The sequence below is a fragment of the Pseudonaja textilis genome, chromosome 2 (assembly GCF_049901715.1).
Source record: "Pseudonaja textilis isolate UNSWEBS1 chromosome 2, rPseTex1.2, whole genome shotgun sequence".
In the NCBI taxonomy this organism is placed as follows: Eukaryota; Metazoa; Chordata; class Lepidosauria; order Squamata; family Elapidae; genus Pseudonaja; species Pseudonaja textilis.
Genome location: NC_141991.1, coordinates 81,653,425 through 81,677,191, shown reverse-complemented (window position 1 = coordinate 81,677,191; position 23,767 = coordinate 81,653,425). Strand labels below are relative to the sequence as shown.

At 38.3% G+C, this 23,767-nt stretch overlaps 2 protein-coding genes across 5 annotated transcripts in view; one reads left to right on the top strand and one right to left on the bottom strand.

Annotated features, from left to right (window-relative positions):
- NDFIP1 (Nedd4 family interacting protein 1) overlaps positions 1 to 7,201 on the bottom strand; it is a 36,682-nt gene extending 29,481 nt beyond the window's left edge. For both annotated transcript variants that reach the window (XM_026696421.2, XM_026696422.2), the window contains exon 1: positions 6,897 to 7,201. In XM_026696421.2, the coding sequence (XP_026552206.1) occupies positions 6,897 to 6,953 (57 nt within the window). In that variant the 5' untranslated portion in view covers positions 6,954 to 7,201. The remainder of the gene's footprint in view (positions 1 to 6,896) is intronic.
- Positions 1 to 23,465, top strand: part of GNPDA1 (glucosamine-6-phosphate deaminase 1) — a 65,803-nt gene extending 42,338 nt beyond the window's left edge. Inside the window, exons 1-7 of one of the 3 annotated variants that reach the window (XM_026696430.2) lie at positions 11,070 to 11,213; positions 13,663 to 13,792; positions 15,369 to 15,470; positions 17,228 to 17,410; positions 18,458 to 18,642; positions 20,649 to 20,823; positions 22,993 to 23,465. In XM_026696430.2, the coding sequence (XP_026552215.2) occupies positions 13,669 to 13,792; positions 15,369 to 15,470; positions 17,228 to 17,410; positions 18,458 to 18,642; positions 20,649 to 20,823; positions 22,993 to 23,087 (864 nt within the window). In that variant the 5' untranslated portion in view covers positions 11,070 to 11,213; positions 13,663 to 13,668 and the 3' untranslated portion in view covers positions 23,088 to 23,465. Of the gene's footprint in view, positions 1 to 11,069; positions 11,214 to 12,569; positions 12,675 to 13,662; positions 13,793 to 15,368; positions 15,471 to 17,227; positions 17,411 to 18,457; positions 18,643 to 20,648; positions 20,824 to 22,992 lie in introns of those variants that run through there. The other 2 variants (XM_087924468.1, XM_087924467.1) reach the window with 2 other exon arrangements.
- Positions 23,466 to 23,767: the final 302 nt, after the last annotated feature.

The following is a 23,767-nucleotide window of genomic DNA, read 5'->3' as shown; positions in this document are numbered from 1 at the left end:
AAGGATAAAACCTTCTCCTCTTATTCTTTCCTCTCCGCTCAACTCCTCCAATCATGCAGCAAAGATCACACAATGCTGGAACTGTTCTTCCAGATTACCCAGCTTGCCTTATCTTATCAACATCTCTCAGTTCATCAGCAAGTCCTTCTATTCCACATTTCTGGCCTATAACTGGAAATCCAATAGGAACTTACAAACCCTGCAATACCTTTGCTTTGGTTTATAAATCTCCTGATCCGGTGTTGCTCCTTGCTGAATTAACAAAAGGCAGTTCTAAAACTTTGCAAGTTCTGGTGCAGCAATGCAGCAATGATCATTGCCTTCAGTGAAAGGCACAGCCCATTAGGCAGTCTCTTTTTTCAGCAGACTCAGAACAAAGACATCACTGGAGGAATCTAAGGGAATCAAAGAATGATGAGCTTCTCAATTGAACTGCCATGGACTAGTTTTTTGGTGTCAACATAGTTTTTCTGCCAACTGTGGTTGGCACCTGCAGAGGAAAACTGAAGCTTTTAGCAGATTTTAATTTCTATTTCTCTGTTAGGATCACTACCACATTGCATGATTTACATTACTTTAAGCTTCAGGTCACAGTCAGTTGTTCTGCTATTCTCTGTATAATTTAAAGATACAATCCATAATCCAGTGTTCCTTCAGTGACTGTGAGCCATCCAGATCTTTGCAGTCCCAAACGTATCTTTCCAGAGTCGGGATTAAATTCTTTTGCTGAGATTTTCTCCAAACATGTTTCTTAATAAATAGTTCCACTTTTATTACTTCTGTTCACAAAATGCTGCTCTAATAGATTATTGACTCATCTAGTGGTGCCTGGAAAACTTCAGTGCACTTTCTGGTTTCTTCCTTGGTATCCTCTCACACATACCACTCTTGTTTCTTCATGGTGGACTCATGACATCAAACAACGAGAGAGGCATGAGACAAAGAAGAATGCAAAAAAACCACCCCTGCCTTTATTCCTACTTGCTTGTTATCTTTTAAGGGGCCTGTCCTTCCTTTACTTGAGGTAGAAGCTCTGCTAAACACACACACACACACACACACACACACACACACACACACACACCTGTCTGGAAAAGAAATTTTGGAGGAAAATAAGAGTGGTAACAATGGAGAAAAATTGAAAATGGAAGACAATAGAAATAAAGAGATGACGGACAAAACAATTGAAAAAGGAATAATAGTAAAAGAGCCCAGAAAAAGTCTCAGGCACCAAAACTGAGTGCAGAGGTAACAGCAGTTCCAGAGAGGAACCTGTGGAACCAGCAGAATTGGCAGAGTAATAACAGCTCAACAAGAATAGCTGATAAATAGCTGAAGATGCATGGGAGCAGAATGTCAGGCAGATCAGTAAGTATAGTAATACCAATACCAGCAGCAACAAAAATGCCTGGGGAGAGATAAGTGACTCTAGCACAGTAATGGATAGAGAGAGAGAAGGAAGTTTCAGAAACCTACAACTCCACAGAAGAAGTCCTGGCAAACTGAAGAATTGGACAGGAAACAATTCTGAGTGGCAGCCATCACTGCCACCAAGAACCAGGAAACTAAATATCTTGACAGCAGCAGCAATGTTTAAGAAGCAGTAAAAAGTTGATAATACCAGCCTTACACCCAAGTTGACTGAAGCTACACAACTGGCTATGAGACAAATATGACAGGCGAGAGCTAGAAAAAATGTAAGAACTTGGAAAAGTAGAGATAAGGCTTTATAAAGAAGTTAAGATTTGTGTGTGTCTGTGTGTGTAGATTTGGGCTTCTGATTGGTACTTTCACACTCCTCCAAATCAGATCCATCAGATGAAAATCATCTGCAGCTTCTCAGCCATTACCCTGTATTTTGTGCAACCTCTCAGAGTAGTATATTCCTAATTCTTGTTGTGACTTAGATGACCATTCCTAGGAAAAGGAATAATGATGTTGAATATTTTTCCACTTGTAGATTATCTGCTTCACCATAAATTAATGGAAGCTAAACTATTTGGTAATGATTTGTAGCATCAGCATCAAAGATACTTTATCTGGGCAAAAATAATTAATAGACATTTTACTGAACAGCCTCTTCCCAGGAATTGTGAGGAAAATACAGTGGTATTATGGGTAAAAGGATTAGAGATTTTCTTTTGTGGAAGGTAGAAGAGTGCATCCAACACCTCTCATATGTGCATCTTTATATGCCCTGCTACAACATAAGTTTGAGGCTGTTCCTCAGAATTCAACAAAAACGCATTTATAAAGTTTAGGTGCCAATCCAAACACTCTGAAGTCTGGAATTGCAGAAAAAATATATAAAAAGAATAAATTCCACGAAAAGAACCAATGTAATATTAGATTTATAACCACAATCATTTTGAAAATAAGAGGTTAAAACAGTTCAAAAGGATATTTAAATGAAAATGAGGGACTTGACTTTCTTCCAACAGCTGTAAACTCTATCTAACACTTTCTTATATGCTGTCAGGGAAATACATATTCATTGATTATGTACTATATGTAATTGTATAATTTTGAGATAAGAACATGTTCACAACATGTATCTTTAGGGATATGTTGTGATAATTACATATACAAGGAATACTAAATATGGATTTAAAAACAAACAATAATAAAATTCTTTCTTCCAAAATATGAACATTTTATCACTTAGGATTTTGCTAGACAAAGGAAATTATAAGGTAAGTAAATTATGTCATTAATTGTTATGTGTTCAAAGAATAACCTCAAAATCTAATAAAAAAACTTCTGCCTTCAAGATGTTGGCCAAGAAACAGACAAGATAACAAAGAGTCCCAATTGTGAAAATGGGACAAAAGCATTTTTAGATGATTGTGAATGTTAAATTATTACCATGCAACCCAACTCTTATCAATCTAATGTTTTTAAAATAAAACCACAAAATGACTGCAATCTAATGCACACGCAAAGCTGAGTATATGTCCCTTAGAACAGTGGGATTTATTTCTGAATACAGGTAACTTAGCAACCACTCAAAACTGCAATGGACCCCTCCTCCCCAAATGTACTTACAACCCAGTTCCAACGTTCCAAGGGCCAGGGTTCCCCCGATAGTCACATTTGTTCATTAAACTTATATGTCTTCAACCTCAACATGACTTCATCTTGGTGTCTCAGTAACCAGCCTGCATTTATGGCCGTTTGTAGAGTCCCATAGTCATGTGACTGCAGTTTATGGTTTTTTTCCCCTAAACTAGCATTTACTTCATTTTCAGCAACATCACCCCATAGAAAACAGTTGGTTTGTTTAATAACTACAGTGTTTGCTTCACAACCGCCACAAAAAAGGCTGCAAAAATAGGTCTTGTGTCATGGTGACCTACTTTATGACCATCACGACTTACAAGTGTAATGGGCAGGCTCCATTATGCTTATAAGTCAAGTACTATCTGTATGTATATTGGGCTATAGATCACATAAATAATGCCTGTTTTTTTCAGCAAATTCCATTGCTTGGGAACCATGAACGTCTATTGTTCTAAAACAGCATTATTGCAGGCCTCATTACAATAAAGCCCTTTTTATAGCCCTGAAGTTATTGAATCCAAAAAATATTCACCTAAATTCCTATGAAATATATATTTCTTATTAATACATAATTTCAAAAAATATTTCCAAATTTTTAAAGTTGCATAGAAAGTAAACATACCACTGTGAATGTAACCGAAGCTAATGCTTTCGTTCAGCCTCACTACTATATATTTAATTATATTTGCAGTTACATATAAATATATAAGGAGATTTTGGAAACATCTAAGCTATCACTAGCCCTTCAAAAAAATTCCCACTACCCTCAGTTAAAAAACAATACATGACAATTTTACCAAGTACAGTAACTTCAAATATAAAGTAATTATGGATTCAAAAGTCAATTGATTCCAGAAACAATTCTGGATGAGGTTTACATTCTTGCAGAAAGAACTGGCTCACAATCTGTTTTCTGTACTTTCAACCCTTAAACATTGGGTAAAAATATGGCCAGGGGGTCGGTCCTTTCTACAATTGGTTCTCTATCATTTCTGAAAGAGACTTTGTTGATGGCCATTCATGCCTTTGTTGTCTGGACCACTATACAGTAATGTTTGTACATGGAGTTATCATTAAGGACCATCTGGAAGATTCAGCAGTTCATTATAATACCGAGACATTTCAGGTATTATGGCTGTGTTTAGATTAGCCCATCTAATATCACTAGTATGGGATCTGCTTTAACTATCAACATATGAATGCAATTCAAGATGTTAGTTATCACCTTTAAATCTCACATGGTTCAGATATTGGATATTCCTGAGACCATCTAGCCCAGGTTGATTCTTGGAGGGGAGATGTGCTAAGTTTCTCTACCAAGGAATTGTAATTTGCAAGGACCCCATAATCAAGATTTCTTAATAATGCTCTCCCAATAGTTGTTAGTTTCTTAAGAGTCATTATGATTAGAGAGGCATACAAGCCAGAGCAAACAAATTAATGAAACATCAAGATTTCCATACAAATGACTAAACATATAATTTCTCCATGATTTCTCACTGACAGATTTTCTTTTTAAGCCAAAAATCCATTTGATTTCTGTCAGCAAGCATGTTTTAAATCATGGTTTTGTCATAGCTAGGTTAGTATCTAGCCAACCTTGGCTAAAATAAGCAAGGTCAAATCTGGTCAGTTTTTCAATGAAATACTATATCATGACTGTAGACTACAATGGGATTTTTTAAAAAAGCTCCAAGAAGGCAATAGTTAACTAGTTCTGTATTGTTACATAAAAACAAGTTGGATATGTCCCGGTATTACAAGTTCTCAACTTACAATGGTAATTAAAATCTAAATCATGATTGCAAGTTGTTAAACGAGTCACCATGAGACTATGCCCAATTTTACCTTTTTGGTGACAGTTGTTAAGTGACCTCAGTGGTTGTAAAGTGAACACCATGATCATTAAGCAAATCCACTGCTGTTGTACAATCAATTATAAGTCAAGGACTACTCCTAATCAACAGCAGTTGACCTTTGACTTAATCTCAACCTGAATTAAGTTGACTTAAAAACAACTTGGGAGCTTTTAATATTGACATGGGATTTATCCAAAGCAGATAAAATTAAATAAGAACCCTCTAAAGATTCAGGAGGAACCAAACAATGTGGTGTTTAGATTGAATATTTTTCAGTGTGTTTCCCATTAAAATTAAAGCTATGAGGTTTTTTTAAAAAAATTAAATATAAAATGGCATTCTGTTCAATAAAACCTGAATATATTTATTTGAACTTTAACAGGCTTAAGCCCTACAAAAGTTTCTACTTGCACACATTTTTTTTAGTTTACCAAGAAATTTAAAAACATATTTCTCTTTTTTAAAAGTAAAAAAATAGAAGCCCAGAACATAAAATAATCTACATTTATTTTTCGGAAATTTGAATTTCATTCATAAGAACTAACTTTCCTGAAATGTCTGTTAAAAAAATAAAGAACAAAAAATTACAGCTAACTTCAAACGATTAAGTGTAACATATAAAAATCTGGATTCAGGATCCAAACTGAAATGACAGTTTTCAAATCAGCAAATTAAATTCTGTACCTAATCTTGCAATATGTACATATCAGCTTTAAACCCTCCAAAACTATCAGCTAAACAAAGAGACAGCTATTTAATTACACTTTGTAATTAGAAAACCTCAAAAGGCATTGTGATATTCTCTTTGGATTCTAACCTGAAAGACATTTAGGTAATAACAAGACTTTGCGAACAATAATTTCAAATGAATACTGAAACTGCAATTGAAATCCAATTAAATGATGCTAATGATTTGGGATGCAGGCAATTGTCTAAACTCTAGCAACACTGGGTGGGCCACAATTTTCCCATCCCAGATTTAGATTAAGAACGCTGATCACAGAGATCTTTCAGAACATATTTAGGTGAATTTATTCTTCATTTTTGATACATATACAGTAATTGTAATATTTTACCCAATGCTGTATTTCAATATATACTTTTTTCTGACAAGAGTCCCTTAAGGCAGGGGAACCAGCTGGCTTATTTAATTTGAATTTCACATCTGTAAATGTAAAAGTTCTGGAATTTGCAGTGTTTTATTATTTGGATATGGGGGAAACTCCAGAGGTCGTTAAGAATTAGGTCTCCCAACAATTTGCTGCCTCCATCATATCCTTATAGCAATTCATTAAATCTCTAGCTAGTAGCACAACCACAGGACCGACTTGCCTTCACACCCACAATCAGTGCCCATTAAATTCTCCATCTTATCCAGGATGAAGAATTTAGAAGGCCAAACGGACGAGGGCTTTTGATACTCCTACTGCGTAATTCCCTAATCTTAAATCATCCATCCTTGCAATATGGAGTCGGTCGGTCAGTAACCAAACCAGCCACGGATGCAGAAACCGAGGAGGGGGTTTATTTAGGACAGGCGTTTTAATGTTTTTCTATCCTCCGATCAAATCACACACCAAAGACTGGGAGAAGAGAAATAAAATTGCTTTTATCGTCGGTTTCCGAACGGAGCAAGCAGATGGTTGGGGGGAGGGGGTAGCATATTATCTCTCCTTTGGCCTTTAAAACTTAACACACCAAGTAAACGGGGAGGGAAACCGGATGCTCGTTTTAAAAGTGGGAGGGGGGGAACCTTGGAGTTGCCTTACAAATCAAGAGGCCAAAATGGAAGCAACGAGAGAGGGAAAAAAAAAATTCTTATCCTGGGGGGAGGGGAGAACATGATTGAGGCGTTTAAAGCTGCCTTGCTTCTAGCCGGAGGGAGCTTTTCCAAACCTCCTTCGCCGCCTCGCCTCAACGGCCAAACCCCGCCGCGGCCTAAAGAGACCGCGGCTTTCGCGTGAGCCGCTTCCTCACCTGCTGGTATCGGCCGCCGCTGCTGCTGCCGTTACTGCCGGTCTCGGCCGCCGCCATAGCGCTGGGGAAGAACCGAGCGAGGGCACTTGCCTGGAGCGCCGAACGCTTTGAGGGAACGGGCGGAGGCCCGTCGGGGACGGCTTGAGGGCACTTCCGTCCCCCGAGGGCGCTGTCGGTGCTAGGCTTGGAGGAGGAGGAGGAGGAGGAGGGCTTGACACTGGAGAAGCAAGGCGGCGGCAGCGGCCACCCGGAGGACTCTCTGCCGCGATTGCTGCCGAAGGCCCGGCCCGGCCCCTCCCTCCCTCCCTTCCAAGCCGTCACGCGCTGCCGCCGCCTCCTCCTCCTCCTCTTCCTTAGGTTCTTCCGCTGCTCGGCGTTTTCAGCCGCTCAGCAGTCAAAGGGGAAAATCCACCGGACCTCAGCAGAGGTTGGTGGAAACGATCCCCAGCAAGATCTCTTCAGTTCCGTCTGGTGATCTTTTCCCATCCGAAGAGGGAACTATCTAGAGAGACCAGCGGTCATCAACTGGTGGTTTGTGGAGCACTGGTGGTCCGCGAGAAAATTTTGGTGGTCCGCAGAAAATTTATTTGCATTTTTTATATTGCACTAAGAGAAGAGGAATCAGGATGATTGGGAGCCTGGAGACTAAAACATATGAAGAATGGTTGCAGGAACTGGGCATGGCTAATCTAGTGAAGAGAAGGACCAGGGGAGACATGATAGCAGTCTTCCAATATTTGGGGGGCTGCCAGAGAGGAAGGGGTCAAGCTATTTTCCAAGGCACCTGTAGGCCAGACAAGGAATAATGAATGGAAACTGATTGAGAGATTAAATCTAGAAATAAGGAGAAACTTTCTGACAGTGAGAACAATCAACCAATGGAACAGCTTGCCTTCAGAAGTTGTGGGAGCCTGCTTGGCCTGGGGGTTGGACTAGATGACCTACAAGGTCCCTTCCAACTCTTATTCTGTTAACTAAGTGCTGCGCCCAGGGAAAACTGGCATCTCTTTCGAGGAGCCCTTCCCGAGATGGACTTTTCAGGGACATGATTGGATAGCCTTCATATATGGCCCGGTTGTGCCCATCCTTGCATTTGACTCTTTTTCCAGAGTGCATGCCCGCATTTAAAGGTAGTCCTTGACTTTCATTCATTTGGTGACCCTTCAAAGTTATGGCAGTGAAAAAAGGCAGTTCTTTACATTTTTCACACGTAAGACTGTTGCAGCAGCCCCATGGTCACTGATCCAAATTTGGATGCTTGGCAACTGGCATGTATTCATAAGGGTTGTGGTGTCCCAGGTTCATGTAATCACATTTTACAACCTTCTGACCAGCAAAGTCAATGGGTAAGTCAGATTCATTTAACAGCTGAGGTACTAACTTAACTGTAGTGTTTTACTTAGCAACTGAGGCAAGAAACGTTGTAAAATGGGACAATTTAACTGCCTTGCTTAGCAAATGGAAATTTTGGGCTCAATTGTGAGGATAAGTTGTATCTACCTGTAAAGGTAGAATTCACTGTAGAGCTCCTGAAACACTGCTGTTAGGGTGAAAAATAGAGCTACTGCATTAGGCTAACAAGTGACCATTTTCAGGCCCAATCTCCATCTGTCTGAAAACTGACAAGAATTTAGTGAGGTAAATTATGGGAGTACCAGCCAAGTCATTCATATGAATATGAATGAAGTGGTCCATCTGCAAAACATCTGCAAAAGATCAAGAATATTTTATATTTCATTTTTCTGCTTATAATGTATTTTCTAAGACATTAGAAAATGCTTCTCTCTTTGTATATCTTTGTTGCATTTCACTGGGAAATGGTACTCAACACAGTGAATACAAATTTAAAAACTAAAAATATAACTAAAGACATGCAGACAAGTTAAATTAATATCCATCTTGGCAAAAAGCAGGTTACATATAACTTTTAAAAGATTGCGCAGCTAAATATTGTCTATCAACTGAACATAAAAAGATATTTTGACATTCCTGGCAAGCAATAGTGTCTGAGCAGTTGCCCCAAAGCTCTGTTGTTGTTCAGGGTGTGTCAGTACCTGAGGGTCAGAAAGTTACATGACTATTGAGTGGCTTAGGTATATTCCTTTGATGATTTCATCTTCAATAAACATTGGTTTTTATTTTGCTAAATTTGTTTTATTTTAATATAGTATTAAAGCTCTTTCCTGTGGCATTTGTGAAACATGCAGCCAAATAATTTAACATTCTACAATCTTGTATTATTGTCAAATAAGTCTACTATGAAGGCAGGACTAAATGGACTTTCTTTGAAAATTTTAAAGTTCAGGTAAGCTTTTCAAAAAGAAAGTTAATGGCAACCTGTTACCTGCTGCTTAAATGTTCCCCAAATTTCCACCTTTTCCCCCAGACTGACCTATCTGATGTGCAAAATGCAGGATATGAAAAGTCTACAGAAATTCAAAAGTATTTGTACAGGGATAAAAAATTGGAAAACCTGCAGCACTTTAAGAATCGAACAATATTGTTCAATTGGCCACGAAATGACAGGAGCAGTGAATACAAAAGCAGGGGAAAGTCTTGAAATAATAGTGTTTAAAACACATTGCTGACTGCTTCAACAACTATACAAAGATTTTGTGGCAAGCCCTATTAGTTTTTAAGAAAACCAACTTTTCTGCCATTCCTGGACCAAATGCAACAAATCTGATATTTGACTTAATGGTTTATTGTTAAGTCTGATAAAAAATCGTAACAGTTGACACCCATGACTGAACACCCCTGATAAATGTCTCTCAAGGGCAGGAGTGAAATAGCAAGCTACATTCTAAAAGCCTTTTCCATCTCCCTCTTATAGAAAGATCATTGTTGAGCTTCAGGCCCTGCTTGGCCCAGGAATTGCCTAGCTACTGGGCATAACTGGTAACTCTTGAATTAAAATCTCTGATCAGCTATGGAAGCTTATAGGGGATTTCATTTACCTAGGAATAAGCTTCAGTGAGTGGTTTTACTGCTGTATTTAAAAGCACCAGCCATTTCCTCATCAGTGATTTATTGTATTAACCAGCCATCACTATCACTGTTCTACCAGCACAGCAATGGTTATATGACACTATAAAAAAATAAAAGTAAAGCCGTCCAGCTGGCCTCAAATTCTAGTGGCCTTATGAAGAGATCCATGCATTTTCCTTGAGAACAAGGTAGGAATGGTTGACTATTTAAAAGAAAGCCGAGATTTTCAGTTTTTGTTTTTAGAGACACCTCTTACTTGCAAAAAGAGCATAACCCACAGAATTATATTTTTTTTCCAAGGAAAACAGAACATATAATTTATTTACATTATAGTTCTAATGACAACTATTCCTATAGGTTGACAACTTTTATTTTGGTTTGTTTTACTAACATTATAAGCCAGTCTAATCTTCAGCACCAGGGAATATCAACCTCCTCCATAAATCATGTTCCTTTATTCATGTGTTTCCTTTTCTTTGCATAATAAAATAGCAGGTCCCCATGACAGACACCCAACCACCCTTTCTTATCCAGGGAGGGACTGCAGAGCCGCCCAACAAGCAAAATTAAAAGGAACTGAATCCTCTTTACAGATGTTAGGGAAGAAATGGCTATCCTACAGCCAGTTATTCTGTCCTCCCACTTTATGAGATTTTCAGCAGTTTGAAAAAACAAGCAACAAGGAGACTCAGAATGGGAACTGATCCCAAAGGTGCTTTTTCAAGAGGCAAGTGGAGGTTTTTTTTGTTTGGTTTTTCTTTGAAGCCATTTGGCTTCTCAGTCAAGAAGTTTCTTCAGGTCTGAATGAATGAAGAGTTGAAGAAGTTTCCTGGATGAGAAGCCAAACGTCTTCAAAGAACACCCCCACCCCCCAAAAAAGTCCAATTGCTTCTTGAAAAAGCACCTTTGCGACAACCATGGCCTGAATGACTGAGAATCCCCATAGGCAACTTATCTACACGCCCGTAAAAGAAGACAGGACGATGGCCAAACAAAATCTGGATGCCCCCTAACTTTCTGGGAAGGGGCAAATCGATGAGCCCGGAAAGGAGCACCGTTGTCGGAGGTGGAACCCCGAACGCCCGGAGATCCTTCAGATCCTTTAGTCAGAAACAGACGAGCAGAAGCCGAAAAGAAGGCGCGACGACAAAAGATACAAAGGTTTCCGCTTGCGCAGGGAGGAGGAGGAGGAGGAGCGCAGGAAGTCCCCGGGGGCGGGAAACTCGAGGAGTGCTGCGAACTCAGCAGTTTTTTATTTATTTTTTTCATGTGACGGAATGAGGTCATAAGAAGGCGGGCCCAGTGGGAGCGAGTGGCCGCCGAGGAGAGGTGAGTGGCAAGGCAGGTTGCTCGGATCGGGGCCTCCGGGAATTGCTTCCCGTGCACCTCGTATTCGCGGCGTTTCTGCATAGGCGCAGGAGGACTTGAACCTGCTTTAAATCCCGGGGGTGGCTGCGCCTCTTTCCCACCCCGGCCCCTTTTCTGAGCGCGCTTGAGAAACTTCCTTCCTCCTTTGCTCCGGCTTCCAGCTTCCCTCTCTTCGTGAAGCTCGTGATTTCTTTCCCCAATGATCCCCGTTCGGCCTTGCTTTCCTTTAACGCAACCTCTATGCAACCGTATTATTAGAAGGAATCTGGGAGCACTTTTTCAGCCTAACCTATTTTACTAAAAGGTCCAAGCTTTTCTGACTCACAACTTGCTTCAGGGCTATGAGATTCCCTCTGATGTTCAGATTAACTCGGAAGAGCTCAACAAACACAATGGGTGTTTAACACACGACAGCTTTCAATTGATAAAATGCTGGTAATCTGTGACCTACAGAATAGAATGGAATGCAATAGGAATTGAATCTTTATTGTCACTCTGAATGTACACTAATCGGCATACATTACAATGAAATTTGGGTGCATACAGCTCTCAAAGGGTCACACCTCCAACATACACTGTATAACCATGACAGGATAAATAAATACTAAGTTATGCATATACCCACATATATGACACAGAAGCAATAGTCTAATTCAGATGTATGCATAACCACCGTCTCTTCTCTCTCTTTCACCATAGCTCAATTTATAATCCTACCTCACTTTACCTGTCTATGCATCTGATCACAAAAATCTTACTAAAATATACGGTTTTAGTCTAAAGTGCCGCCAGACCCCTTCTGATTTTTGGATACCATAACACAGCTTTCCTCTTACAACGTCAGCAACTTTTACAGTCAACTTAATCAGGCTCATTGCATAAAAGACTTTGCTGCTTTTCTAATCCATTCATTTATGAATGAAAGTTTGATATTTAATCAATGCAGATGATAGCTGTAAGGTCTGTATTTGCAGCAAAAGTCACAGGTCTGGATGATATTGCTGAAAACCAATGGATTTTTATGGTTTAGGTCAGTGGTGGCTAACCTTTTTGGGCTCCCGTGCTGAAAATTTTGCACGCGCTCGTCTGCCAGCACCCAGAAGGCAATGCGTGCGGGCAGGCGCCCCCACCCCCGCACATGCACACCAGATACCTGAGCAGTGGGGCTCTTCCAGGCGATCTCTCGCGTGCCAGTAGAAGTGGTTCTGCGTGCCACTTCTGACATGCGTGCCATAGGTTCACCATCACAGGTTTAGGTTTTCAAGGAGCACTGTCCATTCCGTGTAATGCATGAAGTATGAATCTTAATTACAGGGAAGAGGAAACAAGTTGCAGAATATTCAAATTGCAGATAATAACAAAAAGACCAGAATGCCTCCTCATCAGCAATCAACACTCAGATGAGCAGAGATTAACACCAAAGTTAATATAAGATCAACAATCAAGAAGCAAATCATACATAAAGCAAGAAACTGCCAAACAAGCTATCAGTAAACAACCCAACCAAAGAACCACCAAAATCACTCCCATTACACTGACAGGGCAAGCCATTAGAACGTGTATCAAACTCGATCGTGCCATATAATGTCATGTGACGTATTGCGACATTTTTTGCCTTTGTGGAGCCGGGGTGGGTGTAGCCTGCGTGTGATGCATCCAGCCAAGGGGCCGCCAGTTTTACATCCCTGCATTAGAATATAAAATGAGAGGAAACGTCAGTCTCTCGTAGCACTGATAATGTTACCTACTTGGGTAATGAAAAGTCTGCAGTAAAAATAACTAAGCTGAGGGAGCACCAAAGACCCTTCACAGATAATATTATGCTATTCTTTAATTTTTTTCAGAACAATGAACACAATATCTGTCAAGTATTTGGGGGAGAAAAAAGCTCTTAGATGGAAAAATATCTGAGTACAATACAGGTAGTCCTCAACTTACAACAGTTTGTTTAGTGATTGTTCCAAGTTACAGCGGCACTGAAAAAGGGACTTATGATCATTTTTCACACAAGCAACCTTTGCAGCATCCCCATGGTCACATGATCAAAATTCAGCCGCTTGGCAACTGACTCGTATTTATGACGGTTGCAGTGTCCCAGGGACATGTGTTCCTCTCTTGTAACCTTCTGACAAGCAGAATCAATGGGGAAGCCAGATTAACTTAACAAACATATTACAAACTTTACAACTGGAGTAATTCACTTAACAACTGTGGCATAAAAAGTTGTACAATGGGGCAAAACTCACTTAACAAATATTTCACTTATCAACAGAAATTTTGGACTCAATCGTAGCCATAAATAGAGGACTACCGGTAATGTTTACATTTACATAAATAGCCAATCCTGCCTTCACAAGTTGTTTAGCCTACAAGTGAAATGTATAATCTGTGCATTCTTCCAAAATTGCAGGTTACAATGAAGCTTATAATTCTACAAAATTACAATGAGGCCAGTGAATGGGCTGCAAAGTACATTAGGAACAGAATAATCCAGTTTAATCCAGGACCAAATAAATATTTCACTCTTGGACTTCCCACTGGTAAGTTACAAACCGAAGTTCATAGGAGGTGAGCTATGGAGTCATAATTTACTCTGGTCTAATTCAGATAAAAGACTGTCTCAACAGTATTATGATCAAGCTGTTTTTCTTTTCACAGGATGTTTGTCACAAATGATTATTAGGTGACTAATATTTTGGAAGGCAGTTTGTTTTCTCACATTTAGAAGAAAAAAACTTTACATGGAAATAATCTATCGAGAGCTTGCAATTTTGTTTGAACACACGGACATTTAATTGGGATACAAGTTATTTTTATATACTTACCCCTAGACTAATATCTGTCATGAACATTCTCACAATTAAATGCCTGTAGCAAGTTTGGCTAGATACTTTGCTAATGGGCTGAGCAGACTTTACGTATTTTTTGACACTAAAGTTTGATAGATCACTAAAATAGTAAAAAATAAAACATCCACCTCTGTATTAATAGTCCATACTATTTTTATCATAATAACAATGCTTGCATTGCTACAATGATAGGTGGAATTAAATGCCTTTTTAATTTAATTTTTAACCCGCTATTCCCACTACTCCCTCTATTGTTAATCATTCCTGTGACATGTTCGCTTTTTCCTCCATAATATTTAATAATTTACCTCAAGCCATACTCTGTGTTGCTGATTGGAAATTGAATTGGAATGAAATGTATTCTTTTTCAAAATGCATGTGCCTATCTTTTCCAACAAATTATGAGGCATGTTTTAAGTTTTCCTTTTCTTTTCATTGTTTTTTACATGCAGTCGTCTGATTTTCAGAGATTGACTGGCCAAGCTCTGTAGTTTCCTTGGCAAGAGTTTTCAAAACTGGTTTGTCATTTGCTCCTTCCAAGGGGTTAGAGAAAGTGACCAGCCCAAGGTCACCCAGCTGGCTTTGTGCTGAGGCAGTCTCCCAGTTTCTAACCTGATGCTTTAACTACTTCACGAAACACCTTCCATAAAATCAAATAATTTAATCTTGGATATTAACTGCTGCTTCATTTCATTGGTTGTTGGTGTGGGTCCCTTGCTGATGTTTCCTGTCAGATTAATAAAGTTTATTGTAAGTAAGAAACAGGATGATATTGTTATTTCTCTGGCCCTGTTTCAGGATCACTGTGTCCTTTGCCATTATCTGTTATTTTAATATATTCTCTTGTGTTGTAGTATTGAATTCTACCTCTGTTTGAATATCCTACTACAATATCCTACTACATTTGGCCATTTATCATTTGCATAGTAAAGAACTCATTAGGTAGTAACACTTATCCCAAATTCCTATCGACTACATCATTCCATAGGAGGTATAAAAAGAATTATATTCATTTCATGAATTACATGATGAATACATGCATTCATCAGCAATATTTTGAAGAATGCTTCACCATTAGCAACAAAGAAAGGGTCATGGCAGTGAATGCCATTGCATTTTTGAAGATCTTGAAGCTGTTGCTCAGCTGAAGAGCATGTTTGAGCCATTGTTTCTGTAGTAAAATAAACCATTGCAGTTGTCAGTTAAACCTTTTCTGTAGCACAACCTTTGTTTTCATGGATGGTGAATTGCTTTCTTTTCTCTCTAGGAAGTACCCCATTAGGGTGTTACAAAAAACTGATCGAATATTGTAAGAATGGAGATCTCTCTTTCAAATATGTGAAAACCTTCAATATGGATGAGTATGTAGGTGAGTCACCTTCACATTCAAAGCTGTAGGGAGGTGTCATCTTTTATACTTCCTGTCAATAGATTTTCTTTATTACATGCAGATAAAGACGAATTTATTTCTATATTGTAGTTTGGTGAGTCAAAACCTGAGTTGTGAACCATAAGCTCTTTTAGCAGTAACCCATCTGAGCAGAAGTAAACCATTCTCTTAGCAAGTATACAGATAATAGTACTAATCTATCTTAAAGAACTGTTATATTAAATTGTGTGATTATTTATAAAAAGTAGCTATAAGATGTAGTTACTGAAAGTGTAAGCTTCTGAATATTTTTCTTTTAAGGTGTCATCTGTGAAAAACAATAGGTAGGCAAATGTAGCAGGAAGAAACGAAGCCCTTTGAATGGTTAACTCAGCTAGGTCATCTAACAGCCTTCAAAGCAACTTGAGGATGAGAAAGTCCTGAACTGACACTTTTTGACTCTACTGCAGGGGTCTTCAAACTTGGCAAGTTTAAGACTTGTGGACTTCAACTCCCAGAATTCCTCCTCCAGTCATGTTAGCTCAGGAATTCTGGGAGTTGAAGTCCACAAGTCTTAAACTTGCCAAGTCTGAAGAGCCTTGCTCTACTATTTCCAGACTCATGTGTAAGAAGGCTAGGATGGTTCTACTTTCTTTGATTCTGGTAAAAATTGTTGAGGGACAGGTTAAGAAGCAGACTTGCTCTTCTCCTGCCCAAATTGTTTCTGTGGCAATTTCTGAGGAGCAATTGCTTTTTATAGGATGTAACTACACTTGTTCAAGCCAGGTTTAGAGTAGAGACTGTTAGGAATATAAGTCACCTAACAGCTATTTCGGATGGAAATATATAAACCAGGATAAACATTTTAATACTGTATCTTTAACAAAATGCAAAAGTGTAATTGGGTATAGTTTCTCAAAATGGCCATAAGATGGAGTCAGAAACCTGGGTTGTCTTAGACTTAGTCTCAGAAGAGAGTGTGAGTGTATCTCTGTTTCTTTCTGTTGGAGAGTATTGCTGTTCTTCATAATTGACTGATATTCTTGGATTTGATGTAAAGTCTGTTACTGAACTATTTTTGACACTGGACTTTGTTACTGGATTATCCCTGGACTGTACACTGACTGCCTTACCTGTGAATGACTTTGGACTGTGTTTTGAACTTTGCTTAAATCTTTCTGGAAGAAAAAACGTACATTTACTGTACAGTGTATCTGTGTGCTATGTGTGTATTATTCAAACACTTCTCTCAAATATGTCTCCCTGTATGCACTCATTCTCCTAATGGGGAATTACCTCAACAGAGACTTTTCATTTATTTCTCAGGATTGGTATAGGGAAAACTTGTGGAAAGGATTGCTGTGTATCCCACCTTGATCATGGTGGGAAACAGATTGCATTATTATTTTTTATATTTTTAGGTCTATAAGAATTTTCACAGCTCAGGTTTTGAGTCACCAAGCTACCATGTAGAAATAAGTTTGTTCATCTGTTCTAAGGCATAATATTTGTTCATCTAGTTCTTAGTGCAGTTCCAGCTAGCAACTGCTCTGTAAGCTATCTTTTCTAATTTGTTACCAAATCACTTTTAACTGGAGTTGCCAGGGGCTAAACCTAAAACCTTCTGCATATGGAACAGGTAGTTTTCCTACTATGTTATAGCTGTCATAAGCTGTCCTTTCAATATTACAGATGGAAAGATGAGACATAAATAAATGAACTAAAAGCAATTGCATGCTAACATGGTATTCTGTCAGGTCTTCCAAGGGAACATCCAGAGAGTTACCATTCCTTCATGTGGAATAACTTCTTCAAGCACATTGACATCTCTCCTGAAAACACTCATATTCTGGATGGGAATGCAGCCAACTTACAGGCAGAGTGTGATGCCTTTGAAGACAAAATAAAAGCAGCTGGAGGAATAGAACTTTTCGTTGGGGGTGAGTATTTAAAGGCATCGGAAGCAGGATTGAGGTTATAGAGGGGGGACTCATCACAGCTTTCAGACTACTTCAAAACCCAATTTTCAAGAGAGATATTTTTGACACTGCAAATCAGACTCAAATATCAAATCAAATGATATAGAACAAGTCTGTGAGCAGGCTTGTGGTCCTGTTTCAAGCTCAGTTAATCTCGGTAATGTTTCTCAGAATTAAACTCAAAAGAGAAAACAAGGATAACAATGATAATAAGAACAGGGTTTTTTTAATGAACAAATGTATAAGCAAGATGAATTGGAAATAAACTGGATCTTGTTGAAATAATGATGCAGGTACAAACAAATAAGGCCATAATACCGATACCATTTGTGGGAGGGTTTGTTATGGAAATAGTTGTAGTGACTGAGGTGTTACACTGGCATCAGGGAGATCTACCTGAACATTCAACTTTGATCATGGAGGTTCACTGGTTGACTCTCACCCCAACCTGCTTCCCAGGGTTTTGAGGAAAAATAAGAGAAAGGAGGGCAAGTACTTTCTCTACTGCTTTGAGCTCCAGAATAAAAGGCAAGGTGTAAAATTAAATGAGATATTATCAGGGAAGATGAACGTTTTTTAATTGGCCATGAGCCTAAACTTTTATGAGCCGACAAATTGAAATATTGCATGTGGGTATAAAAGTCCTTTTGTGAGTCTTTTGGGGGGTAGGTTGAATACCTGGAAAGGTTCTGTGATTATGAGCTTAACCCTGAATTTGGAAATCCATTTGGCTGAAAAGAGCAGCCAGAGTTACATTGATCTGCATCATTAGTTCTAATCCTCTTTCCAGAAATGTTGCTAATTCCTGTAAGAGAATGTTCTCATTTCAGATGTTTGGCAGTAACATAAACATTTTGACAATTACTGTCTGTATTATGGCCTAAAGAAACATTCACAACCATCTGTTTAAATGATGCACTTATTATTCTGCAGTACTTAATCCTAAATCATATTTACTGTTTAGCAACTGTCAATCAATTATAATAATTTCAATGATTTCCCCTACAGGTATTGGTCCAGATGGTCATATTGCCTTCAATGAACCAGGGTCAAGCCTGGTATCCAGAACTAGAGTCAAGACATTAGCTATGGACACAATATTAGCGAACGCTAGATTCTTTGAAGGTGATCTTTCCAAAGTGCCCACAATGGCTCTCACAGTTGGAGTGGGTACAGTCATGGATGCCAGAGAGGTTAGAAGCATAATAGCTACTTACAGAAAAGAAACAGCAGGGGGATATGGAACAAGCAGTTTGTCTGAAAAGATGAATTCTAGGTTACTCGGTATTATAGAATACTGGACCTGGAGGAGACCATGTTGGCCATGAAGTCCAATTCCTTTTCAGTGCAGAAATCAAAATTAAACTGTTCCCTATAATTCACTGTGCAGCCCTACTTGAGTAGTTCCAGCAAAGTGAACCTCATTCCAGTAATCAGCTGTAATATGAAACTGCTATTACTGGGAAGTTTTTCTTACATTTTCAACCACAACCTATCTTCCTAAAACCGGAATCCTTAATTCTTTTCTTTTTTGCATTCCTGGAAAATGGAGAATCTTTATCTTCTGTGTTATATCCTCCCAAGTGTTTGAAGAATGCTATTATATGTCTTCATTGGCCATTTTCTCAAGGTCTGCGTTTCCATTTCTTTTTATCTTTCTACATAGGACTTTCTAATATCCTGATAATCCTCACTGCTCTTTAAATCAGTTCTAGTTTGTTGGAATGTGGTTTGGTACTTAATATGGAGTGTATTTATTTCAAAACAAATCAATGTCCTTTCCTATTTAGGTATCGATCAGGTAGTGTGTTAAGGTGCTAATTGGGGTCTACACATGCATGTAAACATTGAGCATGATGCACAATTTAGAGAGGGAAGTTCCTTTGGGTCCCTTTCTCTGATATTTGTAGTGGGTAGGATACAAACTGACCATTTGCCTAGTGATGACCATAAATGGGCTGCTTTTCTGATGTTTCCAAACATATTTCTTGTTTGTTTTATTGGAAGTTTTGTTTTCTGTTGCATAACAAATAAGTCTATGGAAGTTAAGAAACTTACCAGTCATATAGTACTTGACTAGAACGCAAAGCCTCTGAATGAAATTTTGCTGTTTTACAAAATTCCAAATAAAAAGCTAAGTATATAAAATATTAGATTCATTATAGTATTATGAAACTATTATATGTAGTCAGTTAATACACTGACACTATTTTTGGAACAAGGATTTCGCAGACCTCTTAAATCTTCTGAAACCATTGCTTGTAGCTCAGTGCATTATCGTTGTTGATAAGTAAAACGGTAAGAGAATTGATACTCATCCTGATTTTTTTTCTATATGCTGTCCATTTTTGCTGAACTGATCAGCTATAACTAGTTTTATAAGTCTGCTAGGTAAATTCAGCAGGTTCTAGTTCACCAATGTTTATTAGTCCATTTGGTCTTGCACAGTAGAGTTTCTGCTTAAAGGACACAGAATCTGTACAATTCATAAATTAGCTCCTACTAGAATTACAGATTATAAACTGATATAACCAAAAGCAAGCTGCCGTTGTACAAGCTTGCTATAAAACATGGAGCACTCCTTTTGTTTTTGATCATATTTCCCACCCCCACAAATTCTACTTCTGTAAAGTAGAATTCTACATAACTCTAACGGTTACAACATCCTCTCCCTTTTATTCTCTTGAAAAAGTTTTCAGATGTTGGTGAAACATCTTTGGATATAACTTAGTTCTTGCAGATATCAGTGTCCTATCTAGTTCAGGGTTGTTAAACTCAAGGCCCAGGGGCCAAATCTGGCCCGCAGGGTGCTTAAATCTGGCCCACAGGGCCACCCTAAAAATAGCGAAGGACTGGCCCGTGGTGCCTCTGCCAGCAAAAACAGAGCTGGGGAAGGCCACAAGCGGCCCTCTCGAGGTAGGCTGTCGCAGCCTCCCAAGCTCCGTTTTCACTGGCAGAGTGCTCGGGCCATCACAGGTGCCCCCGACTCAAGTGACATCGAGCTGGCCACACTCACACAGCCCCCAAAGTCAAACACAACCCCGATGCAGCCCTCGAAATCAAGTTTAACACCCCTGATCTAGTTATTTTTCCCAACTTGAAATACATGCCTACAGTTGAGGATAGCAAGGACCATTTAGTATTTACGATGCTTGTCATCAAAAGGCTAATTGTGTTTCTTGTATGCCTTGTCGTTCAGGTGATGATTCTGATCACAGGAGCCCATAAAGCATTTGCATTATACAAAGCAATTGAAGAAGGGGTGAACCACATGTGGACTGTTTCCGCATTTCAGCAACATCCACAAACCATCTTTATATGCGATGATGATGCTACTCTGGAACTTAAAGTAAAAACTGTGAAGTATTTTCAAGGTAAATTGTTGTTCAAATCTGAGAAATAGTCTATAAATGTCTAGAATATAAAATGGCATTAATGCAGCAGTAACGTTTAGCAATTCACCTCTACAAATCAATGCTGCAAAAATCCTCCATGAAGCTCTTTTGGCCACAGTTAAAATGTTGTATCAAGGAGCTGCGAATACAATTTGGGACTGTCATGCTTTAAATACAAGGAGTACCTTGGGAGATTTTGACTTGTAACACAAACTTGTCTTATTGGTTTTTCCACTATTTCTTAGCATTTTCTTATTGAAGAGCTTCTCCCAAGTCTGTAAGTGCTTTTGGCTTATTTAGATTAACATTTTCAGTATTGCCCTTCTGTGTTATGCTTTTCGGAAATTGGATTCTTTATTTTTTCAACCTGCTCATTTTTGCCATTTTAAGTAAAATGTTTATATCTTTTACCCACCCACACCCATCAAGCATGTCTTCTTTTTAAACTTTCTTGAGACAGAATCCAATTGAAGGGAAGCTTTAAATAGATAAAGGGGTATGTAAAAACATCACCAAGGATCTACTGTAAGTCATTAAATGCATAATAAAGGAACAAAAGGCTATTTATGTCTCTAGTATAGTGGTGTTTTATAACAAGTACAGATGTTGGTGAAAGTTACACTGAACCACCACAATTATTATCTTGGTGTTCACCAACAATGAATAACTAAATATCTGCAGGAAGTTACAAACAGGTATGATGGTACCAGCTGGCTTCACGTATCATGTTAAGGCACTGCTTTTCTTAGCCAGCACATTAACAGTCATCTTTACTGTTAATGAAGGAGCTTGCAAGTGGCTGTTTATAAAAATGTTTAGTCTCCTCAGTCATTGTCAGCCTTGAAACTGAAGTTCAAAACACTATTGTCTTCAATTTTCACTTCATTTCCTATTAGCAATGGGATATATATACACGCATATATATAGGGAGTTGTTGAACTTGACCCTATCCAGCCCTAGTCGCACATCTTATCCATTCCTCCACATTGGTGCTTTATCTTAGAATATAAGGATTGCATTTTCCTGTTCCTAGACACAACATTCAAAAATATTAAGAGGAAAAGAATTAAAAAGAGAGGATGTTGGAGTGATGCCTGTCTGCATCCAGAAAGAAAACAGTCATCCTTTCGTATCAAACAGAATCAGCATTGGGACACATAAAGGAAAGGCAGACGCCAAGTCTCTCCCTTTCCAGAATGAAGAAAAGCGAACTTAAAAAAAATAAAAATAAAGCTCAGAACACTGGATAAATGCGAGAAACTGCTGTGCCTGGTTCTACTTTTGAAGAAACAAACTTTTGCTTTTACTAATTTAAGTCAAAAATAAAAGGGGATGAAAGGGAGCAATAAAAAAGAAGTAAAAAAAGAATGCATATTTACAGACACATACGCATATCTTCTGAAATTCAGGCTATATCTTAAAAATAGATACAGGCAAAAGCTTGTTAAAATTTATTTTAGTTCTTTGTGCTTCAGTCCAATATTTCTTGTATTTTTGTACAGGCTCCATGACTTTATGTACTTCATTTTGTATGCATATTTCAATACATATTTTTTTCTAATCTGACATTTTTTTTCATGAGGAATTTTTGATGCTTGATAAATCTTGAAGCCTGTGGACTCTGCAATAGATAAAGTGCTGTTTTGTGGTTTTCTGAATTGGTTTCATATTTATAAGGTTAATATTCTAACCTTGAAGGTGATTTTATATTGGAGGGGTTGTTTAACAAAGTTTTATTTTTCTGTATCTCATTAGATTGTCCTATGTTTGATATTTCTAATCACGTCTCTGTTTTCTATAATGGTGCTTGCTGTAGCAATGCTTTATTTCATTTTTATATACCAGAAATACAGCCAACTGTGGGAATCCCTCCTCCCAGTGCACACTTTCATATATACACAAAGTTAAGAGTAGGATACCAGGTTGGATATCTTCTTGGAAGATGGGTGGTGGTAGTAGGTACTATCAAGTTGCTAGTGATACCAAATACATTAGGCAAGGCAGTATAGGGACCCAGAGGGAGAAAAGTTTGAGGTCTTCAATTCACTGCCCCACAGATTCCAATATACTTGGTACAAGTGTAAGTTATTACTTGATAAAATATGACATCTATGTAAGAATTGAACTATTTTTGTTTCCTTTAACCAGGGTTGATGCTTGTTCATAACAAACTAGTGGAACCGCTCTACAGCATGAAAGAAGTTGGACCAGAAAGTCAATCTGAAAAAGCCTACAGTGACTAGCTTCTCTGAGCAGCTGGCTAAATAGAACTTTCTGGTACCACAACAAGAAGTTGGTGGAGAGCAGTCTTTCAATATACAAAATACAGTATTGGACTCAATTATTGAAAAACATCTTTTTTTCTACCAGTTGCAAGAGTAGGAGTGGATACAACTGCATCACGCAATTTCAAGTAACTCAGGACTAATTACACATCAATTTCCTACCATCTTAAAAAAATGTAAAGCAAATGAGATAACAGCAACCTCATTTTCTTTAAAGAAAAAATAGTTTTAAGAGTTTCTGGGATGGGAACGTTAACATTAGAATTGTAATTATGTGTAGGAAAAAGATCTGCAGGCTATGAACTTCTCATTAAACACATCCATGTTTATGAACAATTTGGGATATATTTATTTTGTTAAGAACTGGAAACAAGAGTTGGAAAGTAGCCTTTTCAGAAACTGGGGGGGTGGGGGCAAACAAATGAAAAGCACTCTTTCAGACAATCTACTGCACTTCAACTCTTAATGCAGAAATATCAGACTTTTCTAAAGTGGAACAATTATGTAATGTGGGGAAGCATCCACTCTTGGTTCCTGTTTTTTATTATTACCCAAGTTATCTTTTCCTAATCTGATTGAGTTTTGCTAGGAATTCTGTGAATTATAATTCAATCTGGAAGATGGGAAGTGGGAAGCTT